This window comes from Piliocolobus tephrosceles, chromosome 3 (assembly GCF_002776525.5).
Source record: "Piliocolobus tephrosceles isolate RC106 chromosome 3, ASM277652v3, whole genome shotgun sequence".
In the NCBI taxonomy this organism is placed as follows: domain Eukaryota; kingdom Metazoa; phylum Chordata; class Mammalia; order Primates; family Cercopithecidae; genus Piliocolobus; species Piliocolobus tephrosceles.
In genome coordinates, this window is record NC_045436.1 from 116,451,797 (window position 1) to 116,474,244 (window position 22,448).

Here is a 22,448-nt window from a genome sequence, read left to right on the forward strand (position 1 = left end):
AACCTATTCCTTGACACTATATGCAAAAATTGTCCTGACATTAATCGTAAGCTTCAATATAAAAGCTAAAACAGTACAACTTCTAGAAGAGAACATAGAAAATCTGTGACTTTGGATTAGATAGAAGTGTTTTATATGTGGCAAAAAACCACAAACATAAAATAACCCCCAATAATTTGGATTTCATTGAAATTAAAAACTTTTCTTCTTCAGAAAATACTAAAAAGAAAATAAAAAGACAAACCACCAGCTTGCAGAAAATATTTGCAAGCCACGTGTTTGATAAAGGACTTGTTTGGTATATATTAAGATTTCTCACAAATCAATATTGAGAAAACTCAATAAAAAGGTGATTTTTTTGTTTTGTTTTGTTTTTGAGATAAGGTTTCACTCTGTCACCCAGGCTAGAGTGCAGTGTTGCAATCATGGGTCACTGCAGCCTCAACCTCCTGGGCTCAAAGGATCCTCCTGCCCCAGCCCCCTGAATAGTTGGGACCACAGGTGTGCACCACCACACCTGACTAATTTTTGTATTTTTTGTGGAGATGGGATTTTGCCACGTTGCCCAGGGCTGTTGTGGAACTCCTAGGCTCAAGCAATCTGCCCACCTTGGCCTCCCAAAGTGCTCGGATTGCAGGTGTGAGTCTCAGGTACCCAGCCAAGAAAAGATTTTAACAGATACTTTATTGAAGATTTGCTGATGGCAAATAAACACAAGATAAAGGTGTTCAACACCATTCATTAGCCATTAGGGAAAAGCAGAATAAAACTACAAAGTGGGGAAAAGCCAGAAGATACCAAATGCTAGTGAAAAAAGGGTAAATTTTACTCTAAAGTATACTTCAGTAAACCTGATTTTCACAAAAAGTTTATCGCATGCAGAAGGAAGAAGAATAAAGGAAGAGAACATAGTATGTTCCTGATTGTACTTATCTTGAGAAAACAAGCAGTTGCTTTAACTAATTCTTACAATATTTGATTTTGTTGCCAAAACTTTTTCTTTCATTTAAAAAGAATGAGGTTGCATATGCATACTTTCAGATGAGGTACATGTACCAGCAAGTTAATCCTATATATCTCAAGATAATACAGATTGTTATGATAGCTCTTTCAGAATTTATTCTAGAACTATGGAAATAGTTGGGTGATTCTTTATATTTTTGTTTGAAAGTCTAAAGAAGTTGTTTTTTCTCATTAATTGTTTGCTAAAAATCACAATAGAAAACTGCATGTTTTTTTTTTTTTTAAAGTAAGCACTATAGAAGGGTATGGAGTAAGTAAAAAGGTACAATTCTCTCTTTGATTTCATCCCTTGATTACCGCTGTTAATAACTTGAGTTTATCACAACATCTTGAAATATTTTGTGTACATTCTTCCACATGTGTATATGTTTTATTTTGCTTTTTAAATCAACTTAAATAGATACATACCATGTTTTTGTTTTGTTTTGTTTTTGCTTCAGCCTGCTTTTTTCCACGTAACTTAATGTGGAGATCATTCTGCATTGATATTAATGTATCCATTTGGTTAATATTTTTAAGTAGATAATGTTTAAGGCACTATTCTAGATACAGGGGATAGAGCAAGGAACAAAATAGGTGCTTTAGTGAACTTATATTCAAGTGAGAGGAAGACAATAAATTGGGGGGAAATATCACTATTAATAAGTTCATGAAGATAAATAATGTAAGCAAAAGAGATGAGATGTGATGGGACAAAATGAACAGCACAAATAGTTGTGGTTTAGGCCTTTATGTGTAAATCTGCTTTATTCTTAAGTTAGCTGTTATTCCATATATAGTTTATTTAACCATTGTATTGATGAATATATGGGTTATTTATAGTCTTTCCAGTCATAATCAATAATGTAAAGAACATCCATATACATAGTTTGTTGCTTACATGTGCAAGCATTTTATCCTAAATTCCTAGAAAGAAAATTGTATTTTTAAATGTTTATTTTAGATTCTGAAAAATTATCCTTGAAAATATTAGATATTATCTATCAATGGATGATAAATATTTTATTTTAATTTATAATACCTGATTCCCAGTGAAATTGGGCATTTGTATTTATCTTAAGAATTGCCTACTCTATAACATTTTGCCCATTGTGGTGTTTGACTTTTTCTTACTAAAATTTAAAAACTTCTTTGTAACCCAGTTTTTAATATGTACATTATATTTTGTAATATTTTCTCCTAGTCTGTCAGTTTTTTTATTTTATGTCATCTTCAAATTTTTATTCTCATACTGTCCATATTTATTAGTCTTTTGTTTCCTAGTTTCAAGGTTTTGTGTCTTTCCAGAAAAGCTTTCTTGTCTACAAAATTATAGCAACATTATCTCTTATATTTTCTTCTACTACTTATTTAGTTTTATTCATGTTTCTAATAGATTTTACTTTACATCTGGAGAGAGATATATATATATAATTTTTTTGGTAGGGGCCTGTTTTTTCCAGCTTCATAGCTGTTCTCCCAAAATAGTTTGTTGAGCAGTATGTCTTTTTCCTACTGACTTGAAATCTTACCTTTATCACACTTTGTAAGTCCCACATATATATGTTCTGGATTCAGTACGCCACTGTTTTAGTTATTGTCATTTTATATTATATTTGACATCTGGTAGGCCATCCCTCCCCATTGTCTTTTTCAACAAATTTTTTTTGGCAATTCTTGTGTATTTTCTCTTCCAGATGAACTTTAGAATCAACATGTCAAGTTCCATTAAAAATCCCTTTGGGATTTTGATTGGAAGTGCATTGAATTTACAGATTAATTTGGGGAAAATTGACATCTTTACACTATTGAATCTTCCCATCCAGGAACATGGTATGCCTCTCCATTTCTTCAGGTGGTTATTCTTTTGTTTTGTTTTTTTTGTTGTTGTTGTTCTTTAGTAAAGTTTTACAGTTTTCTTCATGTAGGTCTTAAACACTTTTCTTGTTAGGTGTATTCCTGGATATGTTTTCGTTTTTGTTGTTGTGAATTACATTTTTTCTTCCATTTTACATTTTGTTTTCTCATGGGTTATTGCTGGTATGTAGGAAGGCTATTGATTTTTATGTTGATTTTACCATTTACTTAGTTTTCAGTTGCTTCTCTTGAAGTTTCTAGAAGGATGACTGTATATTCTGCAAACGATAGCATTTTGTCATTTCCTTTTTCTGCATGTGTTTATACCCTTAGAGGTTTGTTTTTGAAGGCATTTGTTTTGTTCTTCTGGTCTTACTGCATTGGTTAGGTTTCCAGAACTATTCATTACTAGTTTTGATTTGGGCATCTTGTTCCTGATTTAAATGGGATGCTTCTGAGTTTTAAACTTCTACAATAATATATATCTTAGATTTCTAGTAGAATACTTTATTTATTTATTTATTTATTTATTTATTTATTTATTTATTTATTGAGACGGAATCTCATTCTGTCACCCAGGCTGAGGTGCAGTGGCACAATCTCAGCTCACTGCAGCCTCCGCCTCCCGGGTTCAAGTGATTCTCCTGCCTCAGCCTCCCGAGTAGCTGGGATTACAGGCACGTGCCACAACTCCTGGATGATTTTTGTACTTTTAGTAGAGACAAGGTTTCGCCGTGTTGGCCAGGCTGGTCTTGAACTCCTGACCTCAGATGATCTGCCAGCCTAGGCCTCCCAAAGTGCTGGAATTACAGGTGTGAGCCACTGCGCCCACCCCCAGAATACTTTATAAAGAATAAAAGTTTTCTTTTTAGCTTAATAAGTATTTTTATGAAAATGGATATTGTCTTTAATCATGTACTTTTGTTGAGATGATGCATATTCTTTTTTACCTGTAATACCTCAATGTGGTGATTGCATTAATGTTAGTCATAATGTGTTCTACTTTTAATATTTACTCAGCAGATACTTATTTGGTTATTGTATTGTGTCAGGAACTATGTCACACACTGGTGTTAGCACTAAGTCTGAAAGGTTCATTTTTTTTTTTATGGAGAAGAAGTAATAAGCAAGTATCCAAGAACAAGATAATTTCAGGCTGTGGTAGTATTATGGAGGAAATAAAGTGGATAGTGTGGTAGAAAGATAAGGAGAGAAACATCATTGATAGTATCATCTGAGAAAGTAAAACATAAGCTAAGACCTGAAGAATGAAAGGGTTGGAAAAAGCATTCCAGACAGCTGAGTGCGATGGCTCACGCCTGTAATGCCAGCACTTTGGGTGGCTGAGGGGGTGAAATGGTAGCCAGGTGTGGTGGTGACCACCTGGAGTCCCAGCTGCTCAGGAGGCTGAGGTGAGAAAATAGCTTGAACTCAGGAAGTGGAGGTTGCAGTGAGCCAAGATGGCGCCACTGCACTCCAGCAGAGTGAGGCTCCGTTTCAAAAACAATAAAAGGCATTCCAGGCAGAGGAGTATCACTGTATATGTACAATTAATTTTATTTGTGTTTGTGTAAGATTTGTGACAGAGAAACAGAAAAAAGAAAGGATTATATTTCTTAGTGTTCTCTATTATCCTCTTTCTTGTAGTTGTCATGATTTTTTTTATACTACTGCTAAATTTAATTTGCTATTTGGGCTTTTTTTTGTTATCTCTTTTAGGTTTGTTAATAGGCTATTTATAATGAGCTAGAGAGTTTTTCCACCTGTTTTCTGGGCCTTGTAAATGAAAAAGTAGTGCTCTGTTCCTTAAATATTATAATAATGCTGTGTAATTTTGATAGAAGTTGCCTCTAAATTCATTTGGGTTTAGATGCCATTTTGAAGGGTTAGATCTATCTTATAATTGACATTTCTTCAGTGGACATATTCTACTTAGGTTTTCTACCATTTCTTGAGTTAATTTTGATTTTCTTTCTTTCTAGCAAACCATCCATTTTGTTTAAGATTTTTAGATGTATTGATTCATAGATGTGCTCAATTTTCTAACTTTAATAACTCCTTGTATTTTTCTCTGTCTCTCATTTTTCATAATCATTCTTGCTAAAGGCTTGTCTCCTCCTTCTAGACTTGACCTAAGAAACTGTTTTTGGTTTTATTAATTAAACTTTTATCTATTCTCAATTTTCTTACTTCTGTTTTTTCATTATAAATTATTTTGATGCATTTTGATTTGTATTCTATTTTGAAGCATTTCATTTATTTATTTTAAATCGCAGGTTCTAATGAATTTAATACATTTCAAGCTCTAAATTTTTCTTTTCTTTTTTGTTTCTTTTAGACGGAGTCTCACTCTGTCGCCCAGGCTGGAGTGCAGTGGTGCAGTCTCAGCTCACTGCAACTTCTGCCTCCCGGGTTCAAGCAGTTCTTCTGCCTCAGCCTCCCGAGTAACTGGAACTGCAGGCACATACCACCATGCCCGGCTAATTTTTATATTTTTAGTAGAGATGGAGTTTTACCATATTGGCCAGGCTGGTCTCGAACTCCTGACCACATGATCCGCCCACCTTGGCCTCTCAAAGCACTGGGATTACAGGCGTGAGCCACCGCACCCGGCCTAAATTTTTCTTTAAAGATAGCTATGGCTAAATCCCATATGAAATAATATGCTCATAATCTTAATTTTCATTTACTCTGTATTCTGAGAGTTCATATTAGGCTTGTTTTTCCTTTTCTTTTTAAATTTTCAAGTAGTGTCATCATTTTATAGCTAAATTTTGGTTTCTTTCAACTTTATGGACCAAGAATGTACCCTTGTATAATTTCTTCATTTTGAAATGTGTTGACATTTTCTGTTTTGCTTAAGATATGATCAGGGTTTTGTTTTTAAAGACTGTTCTTCGTTTGTGATATACTAAGTTCTAGTTCACTATGAAAGACAAATATTACAGTTAATTACTTCTATTTCTAAATCCTCTTTATCCTGCCCCTGGAAAAATGGTCTTCCATGAAACTGGTCTCTGGTGTCAAAAAGGTTGGGGAGCACTGCCCTAGAACATAGGCATTTGGCATTATTTCATTTGAGTCCTGGCTTTCATATTTTCAAAATAATCAGAAATCTTTGTGATATATTTATGTTATATACTTCTGTTAACAGTGGAGGATGTCCAGGTTCTTGGCATCTGGAACAAAGAATTGGACAGAACACACAAACAAAGCAAGGAAGGAATGACAGGATTTATTGAAAATGAAAGTATACTCCACTGCGTGGGAGCAGGCCCAAGCATTGGTGCTCAAAGGCCTCCTTACAGAATTTTTGAGAGTTTAAGTCCCCTCTAGAGGATTCTATTGGTTACTTCAGTGTGTCCTATGTAAATGGAGGGCATGAAGTAAAGTTACAAAGTAATTTATGGCATATACCTTATGGAGAGGATATTTCCTGTTATAACCGAAATGTAATTTGGCCTTCTGTTCCCTGCCTCCTGACCCCATTTTCCTGTCTCACTTCCACTTTTATAACTTTAATGAATCATGCATTAAGAATTACCTGAGATGTTAAAGAGATGTTGTATTATACTGGTTTCTTTTCTAGCTGCTTAGTCTTGCAATTCCAAGGCTGCCCCTTTCTTGGATGCACTTTTCTTCTTGAAGTAATACTTTCCCTAAATTAAGAAAATGTTTGTGGCTTTTAAATTTCATAGTGTTTACATACCTAAAAAAATTTCATTCTGCAGTTTGGAATTTTACTTTCAAAATAATTGTGCATCAGAACTTTTAATTGCACAGATATCTTCTAGCATCTAGTGCTGTATTTAGGAAGTCTGATGTCAATCTGACCCCTAACAGGTCCCCACTGCTACCATCCTGAAAGTTTTCTAGACTTTATATTCTTAGAAGTTTGAAATTTCACCAGGCTTATGACTACAGGTTTTGTGGTGTGTATATGTGTGTGTGTATCTGTGTGTGTTGTAAAGCCATCTTAGAAAAATATTTTTATTCTGAAGCTGCTTTTACGATAATTGATAAATAATAATTCCTAGAGCAGGCTAAATTCATAATTGAATTGCATCCTACTATTGATAAATAGTTTTAGGAGAATTTTTGACAAACCATATAACTTTAATTTTGTTACAGAAAAACCACTTAGAAACTCTAGATTTGAGAATTCCATAGAACTTTGTCTTATTTGAAATATTCATAATTTGTCTACTTTGTAAAGCTTATAATTTATGTTAAAAATGTTATATTGAATTGTTAGTAATGTCATACTCAATTGTTGCAGGCATATAGCAGTTTGAAGCATAAGAAAGAAGTCATGTTTTATGAAAGCGCTATGGAACAAAGCTGTGTTAACTATTATATCACTGATTCCTAGATTATAGTAGCTGCTTAACTAATATTTGTTAAGTTGATAGATGAGTATGAATGAAAAAATACAGGAATAGATCAGTAGTTTTTTTTCTGTAAATAGACTTTTTGAAAGGTAAATTATCTTTAATGAGGTTCACTTTACTTTTATTTGCTATATTCTCAGAATACCATGATGAATCATTGACCATTCTTTTTACAAGAAAGACTTTATTTCTTTAAGCAGGTTTTTATTTTCTTTCAACTTTTTAAATTTCAATCTTATACTTGGATTAGTGTTCTGTGATGTTACTGAAGATTTTGTCTTTGTATGTATAGAAAAAAATTTCAATTGTATTAATTTTGGAATAATTTACTCCATTAAGAATTGTGGTATTTTATCAAAGTTTACCCTTATTTAAGACTATAAAAAATACAGACAAAAGGAATTATTTCTGGGTCATGTGCAGAAGAGACTAAATTGTGATGACTTTACAATTATGAATACTTCTTATTTCTTATTTTACATGTAATAAATCTGCCTATCAGTATTCAAAGAACTGTAAGAGCAGATAGCCATATTTTTCCAGGCTTACTTGAGAGCCCAGAAATTATTATAATTTCTTAATAAATTAAGAACTTATTCAGTCACTATCATAAAATGATCATAAACTCAAGTTTCTTAATTTTTATATTCACTTTTTTATATTCAGTTTTAAAAATGTTTTCATATGCAAATTGTATTTCATAATGATAATACCAAAATTAAGACTTGTTGCCTTCAATTATGTTCATATAGCCTGTGCTTTGAATATCAGTGAATAGGTTATATATATGAGTTATGTGATTCATCCCGTAATGATGGCCGTAAGTCATTTCTAATGAACTTTTATTTTTTGTAGCCAAAGTAGTGTTAGTTATGGATTTATATCTGTAAACCCATTTTATGTTACTGAAATGTCTAAATCGATGCTAAAAATCAATTACTGACACATACTGAAAGAAAAATTTAGAAAAAAATATGAAATCTTTTTGGAGGGATTTTTCTGCATTGACTGGATTTATTAAGAAATCTTAAAATTTTAAGTATGGTAAATTTTGGACTGAAGATAACTTCTTTTCCAGGAATAAGTGTGGGGATTATTTGTTTGAAAATGCTTTTATAATATAGTCAAGATTTAGAACACCTTTTTTGAAATGTGGATTACTGGTTTAAAGTTCAGATTACCAGCTTTTGAAATTCAGTGATAAATAGGGTATTTTCTAGAACAACAAAAACAATAATAAATATTTCTTATTATTTATCTATCATAAATAATAAATAAAAAGATAAATAATATTATTTATAATAAGTATTTCTTATTGTTTTTTTCTTCTGGAAAACATCAGATGGGGGATGGGGTTAGTGTTGAATGTAAAGAAGTCTAAATTTTGGGTTGTCAGTATTTTTCTTTCATAAAGTATGTTTATCCTTAGAGACTGACCTTTTTTCCATATTCACCTCACATAATGCATTTGATTTACTTAAGTTCCTAATTCGTTGTTTTGTCTCTGGTGTCATATCTATCTGAAACAATCTTTAACATGGTCCCCAATTATCTTTCTTTTACCAGTTATTTGCCTTAATGCTTAAATCCTTCTGTAACTTAATATAAATTCTGAACGTAGCACAGTATTGAAAGGCACCATCTTCCTGAAGCATCATTGCTTTTAGCACTCTCATTCATAATTGTTTTCTCATTTCTCTGCACAATCACTGTATTAGTATCTGTTTAGTACTTCTTTCAAATTTGTTTGATAGTTACTTGCACATACAGTTGCCTTTCTCTATTGTATATTTATGGAAGGTATTGATTATAACAAAATTATTTTTGTATTTGTATAATCCAATGAGTAGCCTACTGCTTTGCACTTAGTATGTAATTTGTAGATATTTGTTAAGTTGAATGGAGTTTGTATGTATGGCATCCAGTTAATTAAAATATACTAGTTTTCTTTTCTTTTCTTTTTTTTTTTTTTTTTTTGAGAGGAAGTCTAGCTCTTGTCCCTCAGGCTGGGGTGCAATGGTGTGATCTCGGCTCAATGCAACCTCCGCCTCCCGGGTTCAAGCAATTCTCCTGTCTCAGCCTCCTGAGTAGCTGGGATTACAGGCACCTGCCACAAGGCCCGGCTAATTTTTGTATTTTAAGTGGCAATGGGGTTTCACCATGTTGACCAGGCTGGTCTCGAACTCCTGACCTCAGGTGATCTGCCCGCCTCGGCCTCCCAGAATGCTGGGATTACAGGCGTGAGCCACCGCACCTAGCCAAAATACACTAATTTTCTTATCCTTTGGAATAAATACCAGTTTATTAAACTACAGAATGAACTACTCTTCTCTAGTACGGCAATGATATTTCTAACTTGAGGAGTAGTTTGAAATGTAATGCTAACGATCACAGTTGGTCCAAATGACCCTGCATTACCAAATTTCCATGTGACTTTGTATTTTGAGTGTAGAAAGATTTGAATTACCATTAATGACAAACAAATTCATTCAGCTCTGACTATTGTTAAAAGACCTTGGTTTTCATTATTGTTTGTATTAAGTCACACTTAATTTGGGAAGAAAGCGAAAAAGAATTCTAATTATCTTAGAAATCTAAGTAATATTACTGTTAAATAATAGTTTTTCTGTTTGAATAAAAGCAACTTCTACAGTGAAATGTCATCACCTTTAGTCTTTCAAAATTAAAAGGACTTGGCATGAACGAAAGTACAGAGACTCGTTTAAAAAAAACCTCTATAGGTCGGGTGCAGTGGCTCACGCCTGTAGTCCCAGCACTTTTGAGAGGCCAAGGCGGGCAGATCACTTGAGGTCAGGAGTTTGAGACCAGCCTGGCCAACATGATGAAAACTCATTTCTACCAAAATACACAAAAATTAGGTGAGCGTGGTGATGTGCACCCGTATTTCCAGCTACTCCGGAGGCTGAGGTGGGAGAATCGCTTGAACCCAGGAGGCAGAGGCTGCAGTGAACCGAGATTCTGCCACTGCACTCCAGCCTGGGTGACAGAGTGAGACCCTGTCTCAATAAACAAAACAAAACAAAACCTCTATATATCTATTTCTCAGATGCAACATTTTCAAGAATTTGCCATGAAGCTTTGTTTTCTTTAAGTATTTGATGACAAATTTCTGACACTATTCCTACATACTTCAGTATGCATGTCTGAAAAACAAGGATCTTTTCTTACATAACTGGAGTAATTCCTTTATATTATTAGCACTCTCATTCATAATTGTTTTCTCATTTCTCTGCATAATCACTGTATTAGTATCTGTTTAGTACCTCTTTCAAACTTGTTTGATAGTTATTTGCACATAGAGTTGCTTTTCTCTATTGTATATTTATGGAGGGTATTGATTATAACAAAATTATTTTTGTATTTGTATAATCCAATGATTATACAAACATTTCAGTTCACATTCAGATTTCTTGTCTCAAAAATACTGTTTTTACAGTCGTCCTGTTTGAATAGAATTTAAGTAAGACCTATTATTTTGCTGGTTATATCTCTCGAGTCTCTTTAATTTAGAAGTGTTCTTACTCTATTCAAAAAAGATTTTTTTGCTCCCATTGTATTTATGTGAAGAAAATGGTCAGTTTTGATATAAAATGTTCCACATTTCAGATTTTTCTTTTTGGCTTATATTTAACCCAGTGATTCTCAACCTCTTTCTCCTTCATGATTTTTGTTGCTCTTGTTGTTTTTAATTTTCTCTTGTAAGGGAACATTTAGCAATGTCTGGAGACATTTTTGGTTATTACAGCCTGAGGGAGTGTTGCTAACTGGCATTTAGTGAATATAGGCCAGGGTTGCTGTCAAGCATCCTAAATTACATAAGACAGCCCCAAACAACAAAGAATTATCTGGTCCAAAATGTTAATAGTGCTTTTACATTGAGAAACATTGATTTATCTTATTCCTGTATTTGCCTTACTAATTTCCATGTACTGGAAGTTATTTACATGTCTAAAAGTTCTATTAGATTATTTTTTATTGGGGGTACAAAAATTCTTTATAGGAGGTGCTGTGTATTTTATGTTGCATAACTCGGGGACATGTTAGGTTTGGTTGTCCCACTTTTAGTAATTAAACAATGGGTTCAGGTAGTTAACAGCCTAATCCCTAAATGTGAAATTTCAAGTTACCTTTCCCAGAGCAGTGTGAAAGTTCAACGCTTTATTATTCCAGCATTGAATTTCCTGGTGGAAAGTATATTGAGCTAGTTAATTGGATAACATGTCTCTTGGTACTAGGTATTTAGAAATCTGCTATTTAAATAAAGGTCCTTGTGTCTGGTTTTTTCATCTGTAACAATGAATTGAACCTTGTGATTTCTAAGCCTCTTGCATTTTGATGGTTCTTAATTCATAAACATCATTTCATCAAATATCCAGCTGGTCAAAACAACACATTCAAACTACTTTAAATACAACTTTTAAAAAAGGCCAGTTGTAACTTTGATAGCTTTTTTCCCGCTTAGAGAATACGTTTAGTAAGGACATTTCTTTCCTTCGTCTTCTCTCTTCATGGAAGTTATATATATATTTCATTTAAATATAAAATATTTTCAAATACTTTCTTTAAAATTTTTAAATTTAATTTAATTTTATTTTATTTTTGAGACAGAGTCTTGCTCTGTCACCCAGGCTGGAGTGCAGTGGCACGATCTCGGCTCACTGCAACCTGCACCTCCCAGGTTTAAGCGATTCTCCTGCCTCAGCCTCCCGAGTAGCTGGGATTATAGGAGTACACCACCATGTCTGGCTAATTTTTGTATTTTTAGTAGAGACAGGGTTTCACCGTGTTGGCCAGGCTGGTCTCGAGCTCCCAACCTCAGGCAATCCGCCCACCTCGGCCTCCCAAAGTGCTGGGATTACAGGCGTGAGCCACCGTGCCTGGTTCAAATACTTATTTGAATTTCTTATTTGGACCACTTTTAATGTTTGTTATGTTCCAGAAGTTGGTTGTGATTCAAAATGATTTTTTTTTTCTGTAGAATAATATAATAAAAATGCAGTAGGTTTCAGAGGGAAAATTCATTTTAGTTTTTAATCTGAGCTGTTTCAGCTGGGGATCTGGTATGGCAGAGATGTGTATGTCCATAATTTAATAAAGGAATACTTATTTTTGTATGTTTATAAGATTGCATCTCTTTATGCCAGTCTCTCTTCACTTGTTTTGTAATGTAACACAAGCTCTTTCTAGTTGAAAAAAGAGGAACTGGTATTAAAGGAGGAAATTCTCTTTTTCCTTGCTGAACTTTTATACCTCTTTTTCTTTCTCATTACCTTATGCACTTTCTACCCTGTATTATGGTTCATTTTTACACATGCTCATTAAAGAAATAAGTTCCTACATAGCAAGGCTGGTATCACACATTTCTTTATCTCCCATAGTATTAAACAGTATTTTTTACACATAGAATGTTTGCAATAAATGTGTGTGTAATAAGTCAATGAAAATAGCATTTTATACCACCTGCTACCTAATGTAAGATTCTGTGTCTCCAAGATCTATAAAATATACCTTTAGATGTATTTATTGTGATTACCTCGTTCTTCTCCAAATACACTAGAGCCTTTTAGAATCTGAAAGGGAAGAATCCCAAAATCATCTGGTAAATTTCACCTTCTTTATAGATTCTTATTTATTCAATAGTCACTTGAATCCTGACAGTGAGTTAGACACACTTCTAATTGCTGGGTGTACACGACTAAACCAAAAAAGTGTTTGTTTTTACAGAACTTAGAAAGACAATATGTATAATATTCACGTGTGATAAATCTATGAAAAAAGGCAGAATTGAGGGTCTAAAGTTATAGATGGCTAAGAGAGAGACTTGGTTAGGTCACACAGGTAGCAACTGAATCTATTCTGGTACCTAGGCCTTCATATTTTAGCAGTATCCTTGAAAGTAGCTCCTTCATTAATCATAAATGAGGGATGGGGAGGAAATAATAAATATTCATTCCTGTTCTTTTCTGTCATTTTGATAGCCCCTCCCTTTTCTGAAGCTCTCTATAAGAATTTCATAGTCATTTGAATTTACAGTTTTTTAAGTTACCAAGTTTTGCATATAGGGAGAACAGTGGGCCTAAGAATAACATAAGAACTTTTGTGGAGAAGCTTAACGTAGTAAGAAAGTAAATGTTTCTGTATTTAGTATATCTCATCAAGAGATGGAAATGCAGTTTTCCTAGTGAGTTTTCACCAGGCTAGTTAGGATACCTGTGGCATAGGGGACTTTGTGTGAGACAGTCCCTTCTGCTTGAAATTTGATATCTTCTGTGATTCAACTTCTAACCTGTCTTTTCAAACCTACAGTAAAACCCAGTGTTCTATCACATAGAAATTTTATACCTGCCAGTCCATGTTCCTTCTTTGTCTCCTCTTATACAAATCAATTTTTTTGTTCAAAATCCTTTTATATTATTTTTTATGCATGCAGTGTCTCCTTTGAACATCTTTAGCACCTCTGATCTCTACCTTTGATTAATCAGTGAACTGTAGACTGCTCTTTGAGGTCTTTTACTTTCTAAAATGTTCATTTAAAATACTGTATTATGGTATTTCATCTATTCATTTTACCTGTTCAATTTCATACATTTGTTTATTTGCTTTTATGTTTTCTTATTAAATTTAAATAATTGTAAATATTTTAATAAATTTCAGATGTTAGAAAATTTCGTTAGGAAACAGCCTTTTCTTTAGAAAGATTCATCTTCTGGACCTTTTTTTGACAATAAGAAAACATATTTTTTACTGCTATAATTTTGAATCACACTTTGCCATGCCCAAAAATTTGCTTCCTAAAGTATAATACTTCAGTCAGCCTATAAAATTCTTCCTTTCTCATACTTCTGCTACTACCTTTAAAGATAACTTAAAATTAGCCAGACCTGGTAGTGCATGCCTATAATCCCGTCCTTTGGGAGGCCAAAGTGGCAAGATCACTTCAGCCCAGGAGTTCCACACACTGTTGCTACAAAAATAAAAAAAATCAGTAAGGAGTGGTGTGTGCCTGTACTCCCAGCTACTTGGGAGGCCGAGGCAGGAGGATTACTTAATCCCAGGAGTTTGAGGCCAGCTTGGGCAACATAGCGAGACCATCCATGTCTCTTTAAAAAAGAATATATATACACACACATATGCACACACATATATAATTTTAAAATATATATAATTTTTTAAAATTGTTTTTGTATTTCTTATCTCCCTGCCATAAGGAGTTATTGATTAAAGTTAATGTAGTAAAAAATTTTATGAAATTTAAAAAATATTTACAGAGTGCTTTTAGAATGTTGTGTTTATTTGTGTATAAAATATTTGAAATCTCAAATGTTATTCCATGTTAAACTGCTTTAGTTTAATGGAACTTTGTAGAGAAACTTACATTATTTCTTTCCAGATTTAACATTTAGTATTAAATGTGTTAATTAATTATAGCAGTATTCCTGGTTACTTGCTAGTTGACTTTTCAAGATGGAACAGTATCATTTCTGAGGTTATGATGGTTAAGGATTTATTCCTTAAGTTGTCTTTTTTATTACCTTCTGGATAGTAGACACGAGCATGATTGTATTCTAGCTTATCAGTTATTTTTACATCTATTTTAGTTATTGCAGTGTTAGTAGTACCTTAGATTTGTGAAATAAACTAACTCTGATGATATTAAATAGTGACATTTTATATAATAATTATCAATTTTTATCAGTAAGCAGAAAAGAATATGTTTTAGTACCTATTTGTAAGTAGCACTCTGATAGGGAATATCAAAACAAAACTTTACTCCTGTCTTAGGAGTTTGTTATTTTCTAATTCTTTAAATTTCTTTAATTGAATCTGCTATACTTATATCAGTGTTTCTTAGCCTAGTAAATAGACACCTCAAGGCCCAGAGACCATTTCAAGGTGTCCATGAGGTCAAAACTATTTTTATCATAATGTTGAGATGTTACTTGACTTTTTTACTATGTTGACATTTACAATGATGGTGCAAAAATAGTGGTGGGTAGAACTTCTGGACCCGAAGGCCATGGAAACAAACTATATTGATATGATTGTATTCTTCACTGCCATGCGCTTGAAGTTAAAAAAAAAAATGCTGGTTTAACTTTAAGAATGTTCTTGAAGCGATAAAATTATTAATTTTATGAAAACTCCCCTTTTGAATGCATGTTCTTTGAATATTACTGTGTATAACAAAATGGGAAGTACACATAAAACACTTTTGCTGCATATAAAAAGTGTAGTGTTTGTCTGGAGGAAAAATAACTGCTGTGTTTTGAGATGTGAGCTGAGTTAGCCTTTTACCCCCATGAAATGTCATTTTTATGGTAAAGTACAAATGAAAAACTACAGTTGTCAAACTTGGATATTTGGCAAATACTCCTAATCATGTTTTAAGTGAGTCTGTCACTTTAAGGAAAACAATACTTGTTGCGGATGATAAAGTTAAGCTTTCAAGCACAAATTAGAATTTTGAAACTTGTTTGCCTAGGCTTGACAGCTTTCCAGTACTTAAAGACTTTTTGGATGAAATCAGTGGTGAGATTAATGTATGTAATTTTTTGATATTGATATTTGTTACTTAATTTCCAATATGGTAGATATCAAGAAAAATAGGGTTTATATAAAGTCCTTGGGAGTTCAGTACTTCATTGAGTCCTGAAAGCAAAACATTTAAAAACTGCTGATTTAGTTAGGTCTTCTATTCACAGTTAGAGTTTTCACAACCTAAGCATCACACTCAACCCTGCATATAACTAATAACCAAATTAAACTAGAAAAGAATATTAGGAAAGAAAATTAGGCTGCATATGAGTAAGAAAGTTTTGAATTCTTCCACAAATATAATTTTCTTCTTTTGTTAATCAACTGGCTTAGATGTCATGTTGAACTTTTTGGGGTTGCATTGTGTTTATCATTGTTAATTATGTTAACATATTTTTTCCCTCCCCTGCTTTCTTTTTATTTCTCTCCCCTCTTTTCCTTTCACTGTTCATTTCTCCCTTCCTCCCTCTTTTTGCATTTGTTTTATAGGTGGAATCTTTCATTTTGGATCAGGATGATTTGGAAAATCCAATGCTGGAAACAGCTTCCAAGTTGCTCTTATCAGGTACTGCTGATGGTGCAGACCTCAGGACAGTAGATCCAGAAACACAGGCTAGACTGGAAGCTTTACTAGAAGCTGCAGGTATGTACTCTACATAGTAATAAGTCTACCTTATTATGTAAAGTTGCACATCAATCTAATAAAAGCTCTTGTTGTAGAATGATATTGGGTATTTAGAATGATACTATTAATAAAGGTAAATTGATTACTTTCTACTGAATTACATGGGGCATTTTACTAAAGCATATTGTAATTTTCATTACCAGAGTAAAATCTACGTGCTGCAGTTGACCTTATAGAGACAGATTTCTTTTTCAGTTGAGTTTGATTATTCATGAATTATGTATTTGTGAATTTGCCTACCTGCAAAAATGCATTTTAACTTCAAAATCATTACTAGTAGTCTTTCATAGGCATGTGTAAAGCGGTGAAACATTTCAATCACCCTACATGCATGCTTCCAGCAGAAGTCGAACAAAGTGATGCTCTACTTTCTTGTTTCAACTCTCCTGCCATAAATAAGTGTCCTTTTGTGGCCTATTTAATGCCAGGTTTTACACATTTTTGTGATTTTTGTTGATGTTAATTTTTTAATTTTTTATTTTTGTGGGTACATGGTAGGTATAAGTATTTGTGGGATACATGAGATACTTTGATACAGGCATGCAATGCATAATAATCACATCAGGGTAAATGGGCTATCCATCACCTCAAGCATTTATCCTTTGTGTTACAAACAACCCAGTTATATTATTTTAGTTATATTTAAATGTACAATTAAATTATTTTTGACCATAGCCACTCTGTTGTGCTAGCACATACTAGGTCTTATTCATTTTTTTCTAACTACTTTTTTTTTTTTTGGTACTCATTAACCATCCCCACTTCCCCACCCACACTGCCCCAGCTACCCTCCCCAGCCTCTGGTAATCATCCTTCTACTCTATCTTGGCTATTGTGCATAGTGCTGCAATTAACATGGGAATCCAGATACCTCTTCAATATACTGATTTCCTTTCTTTTGGGTGTACACCTAGGAGTGGGATTGCCGGGTCATATGGTAGCTCTATTTTTACTTTTGGGAGGGACCTCCAAACTGTTCTCCATATGGTTGTATTAATTTACATTCTCACCAATAGTGTATTGAAGATTCCCTTTGTCCACATCCTCTCCAGCATTTATCATTGCCTGTCTTTTGGCTAAGTCATTTTAACTGGTATAAAATGATATCTCATTGTAGTTTTGATTTGCATTTTTCTGATGATCAGTGATGTTGATACCTTTTCATATGTGTATTTGCCATTTATAGGTCTTCTTTTGAGAAATGTCTGTTCAAATCTTTGGCCCATTTTTGGATCAGATTATTAGATTTTTTTTCTCCTATTGTTTGAGCTGCTTATATATTCTGGTTATTAATTCATTGTCAGCTGGGTAGTTTGCAAATATTTTCTCCCATTCTGTGGTTGTCACTTCAGTTTGTTGATTTTTTTTTTTTTTTTTTTTTTTTGCTATTCAGTAGCTTTTTAACTTTATGTGATCCCACTTGCCCTTATTTGCTTTAGGAGCCCATTCTTTTATGGTATGACTCAAGAAATCTTTGCCCACTCTAATGTCCTGGGGAGTTTCCCCAATGTTTCCTTTTAGTAGTTTCATAGTAGAGGTCTTAGGTTTAAGTCTTGAATCCATTTTGATTCTATTTTTGTATATGGTGAAAGATCGGGGTCTAGTTTCATTCTTCTGAATATGGATATCCAGCTTTCCCAGCACCATTTATGAAAGAGACTGTTCTTTCCCCACTGGATGTTCTTGGCAACTTTGTCAAAAATGAGTTCGCTATAGATGTATGGATTTATTCTTGGGCTTTCTAGTGTATTCTGGTGGTCTGTATGTGTACTTTTATGTGACAATCATGCCATTTTGGTTACTATAACTCTGTAGTGTAATTTGAAATCAGGTAATGTGTTTCTAGTCTTGTTCTTTTTCCTCAGGATACCTTTGACTATTCTGGAACTTTTGAGGTTCCATGTAAATTTTAGGATTGTGATATGGTTTGGCTCTGTGTCCCCACCCAAATCTTACCTTGAATTATAATCCCCATTATCCCCATGTGTCAAGGGAGGAACCCAGTGGGAAGTGATAGGATCATGGGGACAGCTTGCCCCATGCTGTTCTTGTAATAGTGAATGAGTTCTCACAAGATCTGATTTATAAGGGGCTCTTCCGCTTCTGCTCCTCACACTTCTCTCTCCTGCTGCCATGTGAAGAAGGTCCTTGATCCTTCACCTTCTGCCATGATTGTAAGTTTCCTTAGGCCTCCTAGCCATGTGGAATTGTGAGTCAATTAAACCGTTTTTCTTTATAAATTACCCTGTCTCGGGTATTTATAGCAATGTGAAAACAGACCAATATAACTTGCTTTTTCTACTTCTGTAAAGAATGTCATTAGTATTTTTATAGGAATTGCATTGAATCTGTAAGTTGCTTTGGGTAGTATGTACATTTTAACAGTATTGATTTTCCCAACCCATGAACATGGAATATTTTCCCATTTTTTTGTGTGTCCTCTTCAATTTTTTGTCTCAGTGTTTTATAGTTTCCATTGTAGAGATCTTTCCTTTCTTTAAGTTCCTTCCTAGGTATTTTATTTTATTTGTAGCTATTGTAAATGGCATTACTTTCTTGATTTGCTTTTCAGATTGTTGGTTCTTGGCATATAGACATGCTACTGAGTTTTGTATGTTGATTTGTTCCCTGCAACTTTACTGAATTTATCAGTTTTGATTTTTTTTTGGTGAAGTCTTTAGGTTTTTCCAAATACAAGATTATATTATCTGCAAGCAAGGATAATTTGACTTCTTCCTTATCAGTTTTTGTCTGTTTCTTTCTCTTGTCTGATTGCTCTGGCTAGGACTTGCAGTACTGTGTTGAATAGAAGTAGTGAAAGTGGGCATCCTTATCTTGTTCCAGTTCTCGGGGGGGGATGCTTTCAACTTTTTCCCATTTAATATAATGTTGGCTGTCGGTTTGTCATAGATGGCTTTTATTACCTTGAGATATATCCCTTCTATGCCAATTTTGCTAAAGGTTTTAATCATAAAGGGATGGCTGAATTTCATCAAATGCCTTTTCTGCATCATTGAGATGATCATAGGATTTTTGTTTTTAATTCCTTTTATGTGATGTATCACATTTATTGACTTGCATGTATTAAACCATCCCTGCTTTCCTGGTATACCCATTTGATTAAGGTGTATTATCTTTTTGCTATGCTGTTGGACTCTGTTAGCTAGTATTTTGTTGAGGATTTTTGCATCTATGTTCATCAGGGATCTGTGGTTTTCTTCCTTCCTTCCTTCTCCCCTCTCCTCCCCTTCCTTCCCTCTCCTTTCCTTCTCCCCTTCCCTCCCCTCTCCTCCTCTCCTTTCTTGGTTTTGGTATTACAGTGATACTGGCTTCGTAGAATGATTTAGGGAGGATTCCCATTTACCCTGTGGGTTCTGCTGAAGAAAGTTTGTGCCCAGTTGAAATTATTATAAAATTCAGTTGGAAGCTTTTTTCACCCTTTGACCCCTCCCTAATTCTGCTTGCTGCCTTCCCTGAGGGCCTCTATCAGATGCAGTCAGGGATGGCTTCCCTGGGCTCAAGTTGGAGACTGGGTGTGCTTACAAGGCTCTTCCTGCTGCTGCTTCTGCCTTTATATTTCATGTGGCTCCCTATATTCATTTTTGTTATAGGTGAGGTTAAATCCTTCTCCTGTGATCTGGATTTTCAGACTCCCCAGTGGACATGTGTGTTTGGAGACACATACTCTCTCTCATACTTTGGGAACTCAGTTATTTGACTGTCTCGCAGAATTTGCAGCGATGTGCCACTTCTTTCAGAGAATCTGTGAATTCTTTTGGTGTTCCTGGTAATGTTCCTGCTGTGGTTCTTAGAGCCAGAGTTTATGGTGTGAGTCTCCACATGCTATTCTGCCCATCCAAGTGAGAGCTGCATGTTACCCTGTTTCCTCTTCTCTCTGCCATCTTTCTTTCTAAGTCCAATGTTTCTTTGTTGATTTTCTCTGTGGAAGATCTGTCCAGTGCTGAAAGTGGAGTGTTATTAAAGTCTACAGCTATTTTTATATTGGGGTTCTATCTTTCCCTTTAGCTCTAGTATTTTCTTTATATAGCTTGGTGTCCCAGTGTTAGGTGCATATGTATTTAAAATTGTTATATCCTCTTGCTTAATTGACCTCTTTGTCATTATATAATGATCTTTGTCTCATATTTTTGTGTTGAAATCTATTTTGTGCAATCTAAGTATAGCTACTCTTGATCTTTTTTTGGTTTCCAGTGGCCTGGAATTTCTTTTTCAATCCCTTTATTTTCACTCTGTGTGTATCTTTATAGGTAAAGTATGTTTCTTGTAGGCAACAGGTCAATGGGTCTTGTTTTTTATTCATTCAGCCTCTGCATGTTTTTTAATGGTAGTCCTTTAAGTCCATTTACATTCAGTGTTGTTATTGATAAGTGAAGACTTATTCCTGTCATTTTGTTATTTGTTTTCAAGTTGTTTTGTAGTGTTATCTTCCTTCTTCCAGCCTTTTAGTGAAAGTGATTTTCTCTCACCAGAGAAATTATGCTTTAATTTCTTGCTTTTTATTTTTTGTATCCATTGTATGTTTTTTGATTTGAGGTTACCATGAGGCTTGCAAATACTATCTTAATAACCCATTATTTTAAGCTGATAACAGCCTAACACCACTTCCATAAACAAATTTAACAAGCTAAAAGAAAACCAATGACTCTATACCTTAAGTTTATCCCCCTACTTTTTAACTTTTTGTCATTTCTATTTATATCTTACTGTGCTGCATATGTTTTGAAAAGTTGTTGTAGTTATTATTTTTGATTGGTTAATCTTTTAGTGCTTCTACTTAAGGTAAGAGTTAACACACCACAGTTACAGTGTTATAATATTCTGTGTACTTAATATCATCAGTCAGTTTTGTACTTTCAGATGATTTATTTTTGCTCATTAACATTCTTTTCTTTCAGATTGAAGAAATCTCTTTAGTGTTTCTTGTAGGACAGAAGTGTCGATGATGAAATCTCTTAACTTTTGTTTGTTTGGGAAAGTCCCTCTTTCTCCTTCATGTTAAAGGGATATATTTGCCAAATGTACTATTATAGGATAAAATTTTTTTGCCTTCAACACTTTATATCATGCCACTCTCTCCTGGGCTGTAAGGTTTCCCCTGAAAAGTCTGCTGCTAGATGTTTTGGAGCCCCATTGTATGTTATTTGTGTCTTTTTGTCTTGCTGCTTTTAGGATCCTTACCTCCTTGGCCTTTGGAAATTTGATTATTAAGTGCCTTGGGGTAGTCGTCTTTGGGTTAAATCTGTTTGGTGTTCTGTAGCCTTCTTGTACTTAAATTTTGGTATCTTTCTCTAGGTTTGGGAAGTTCTCTGTTACTATACCTTTACCCTATAAACTTTCTACCCCTATCTCTTTCTTTACCTCCTCTTTAAGTCCAATAACTTTTAGATTTGCGATTTTGAGACTGTTTTCTGTATCTTGTAGGCATGCTTCATTCTTTTTTATTCTTTTCTTTTTTTGTCTGCTTTGACTGTGTATTTTCAAATAGACTGTCTGCAAGCTCACTAATTCTTTCTTCTGCTTGATCAATTCTGCTATTAAGAGACTCTGATGCATTCTTCACTGTGTCTGTTACATTTTTCAGCTCCAATATTGCTGTTTGATTCTTTTCAGTTATTTCAATCTCTTTGTTAAATTTATCTGATAGAATTCTGATTTCCTTCTCTGTGTTATCTTTTTTTTTCTTTGAGCGTCCTTAATACTATTTTGTTTTTTCTTTCTGAAAGGTCACATATCTGTTTCTCCAGAATTGGTCCCTGGTGCCTTATATAGTTCATTTGGTGAGGTCATGTTTTCCTTGATGGTCGTGATCCTTGTAGATGTTTGTTGGTGTCTGGGCACTGAAGAATTAGGTATTTATTATAGTCTTCACAGTCTGCGCTTGTTTGTACCTGTCCTTCTTTGGAAGGCTTTCTAAGTATTGAAAGGGACTTGGGTAT

At 34.0% G+C, this 22,448-nt stretch overlaps 1 protein-coding gene across 6 annotated transcripts in view; it reads left to right on the forward strand.

The window, feature by feature from the left end:
- Positions 1–22,448, forward strand: part of ANKRD17 (ankyrin repeat domain 17) — a 183,452-nt gene that overhangs the window by 64,117 nt on the left and 96,887 nt on the right. For all 6 annotated transcript variants that reach the window (XM_023198491.3, XM_023198497.3, XM_023198492.2 and 3 more), the window contains exon 2: positions 16,296–16,449. In XM_023198491.3, coding sequence (XP_023054259.1) covers positions 16,296–16,449 — 154 coding nt within the window. The remainder of the gene's footprint in view (positions 1–16,295; positions 16,450–22,448) is intronic.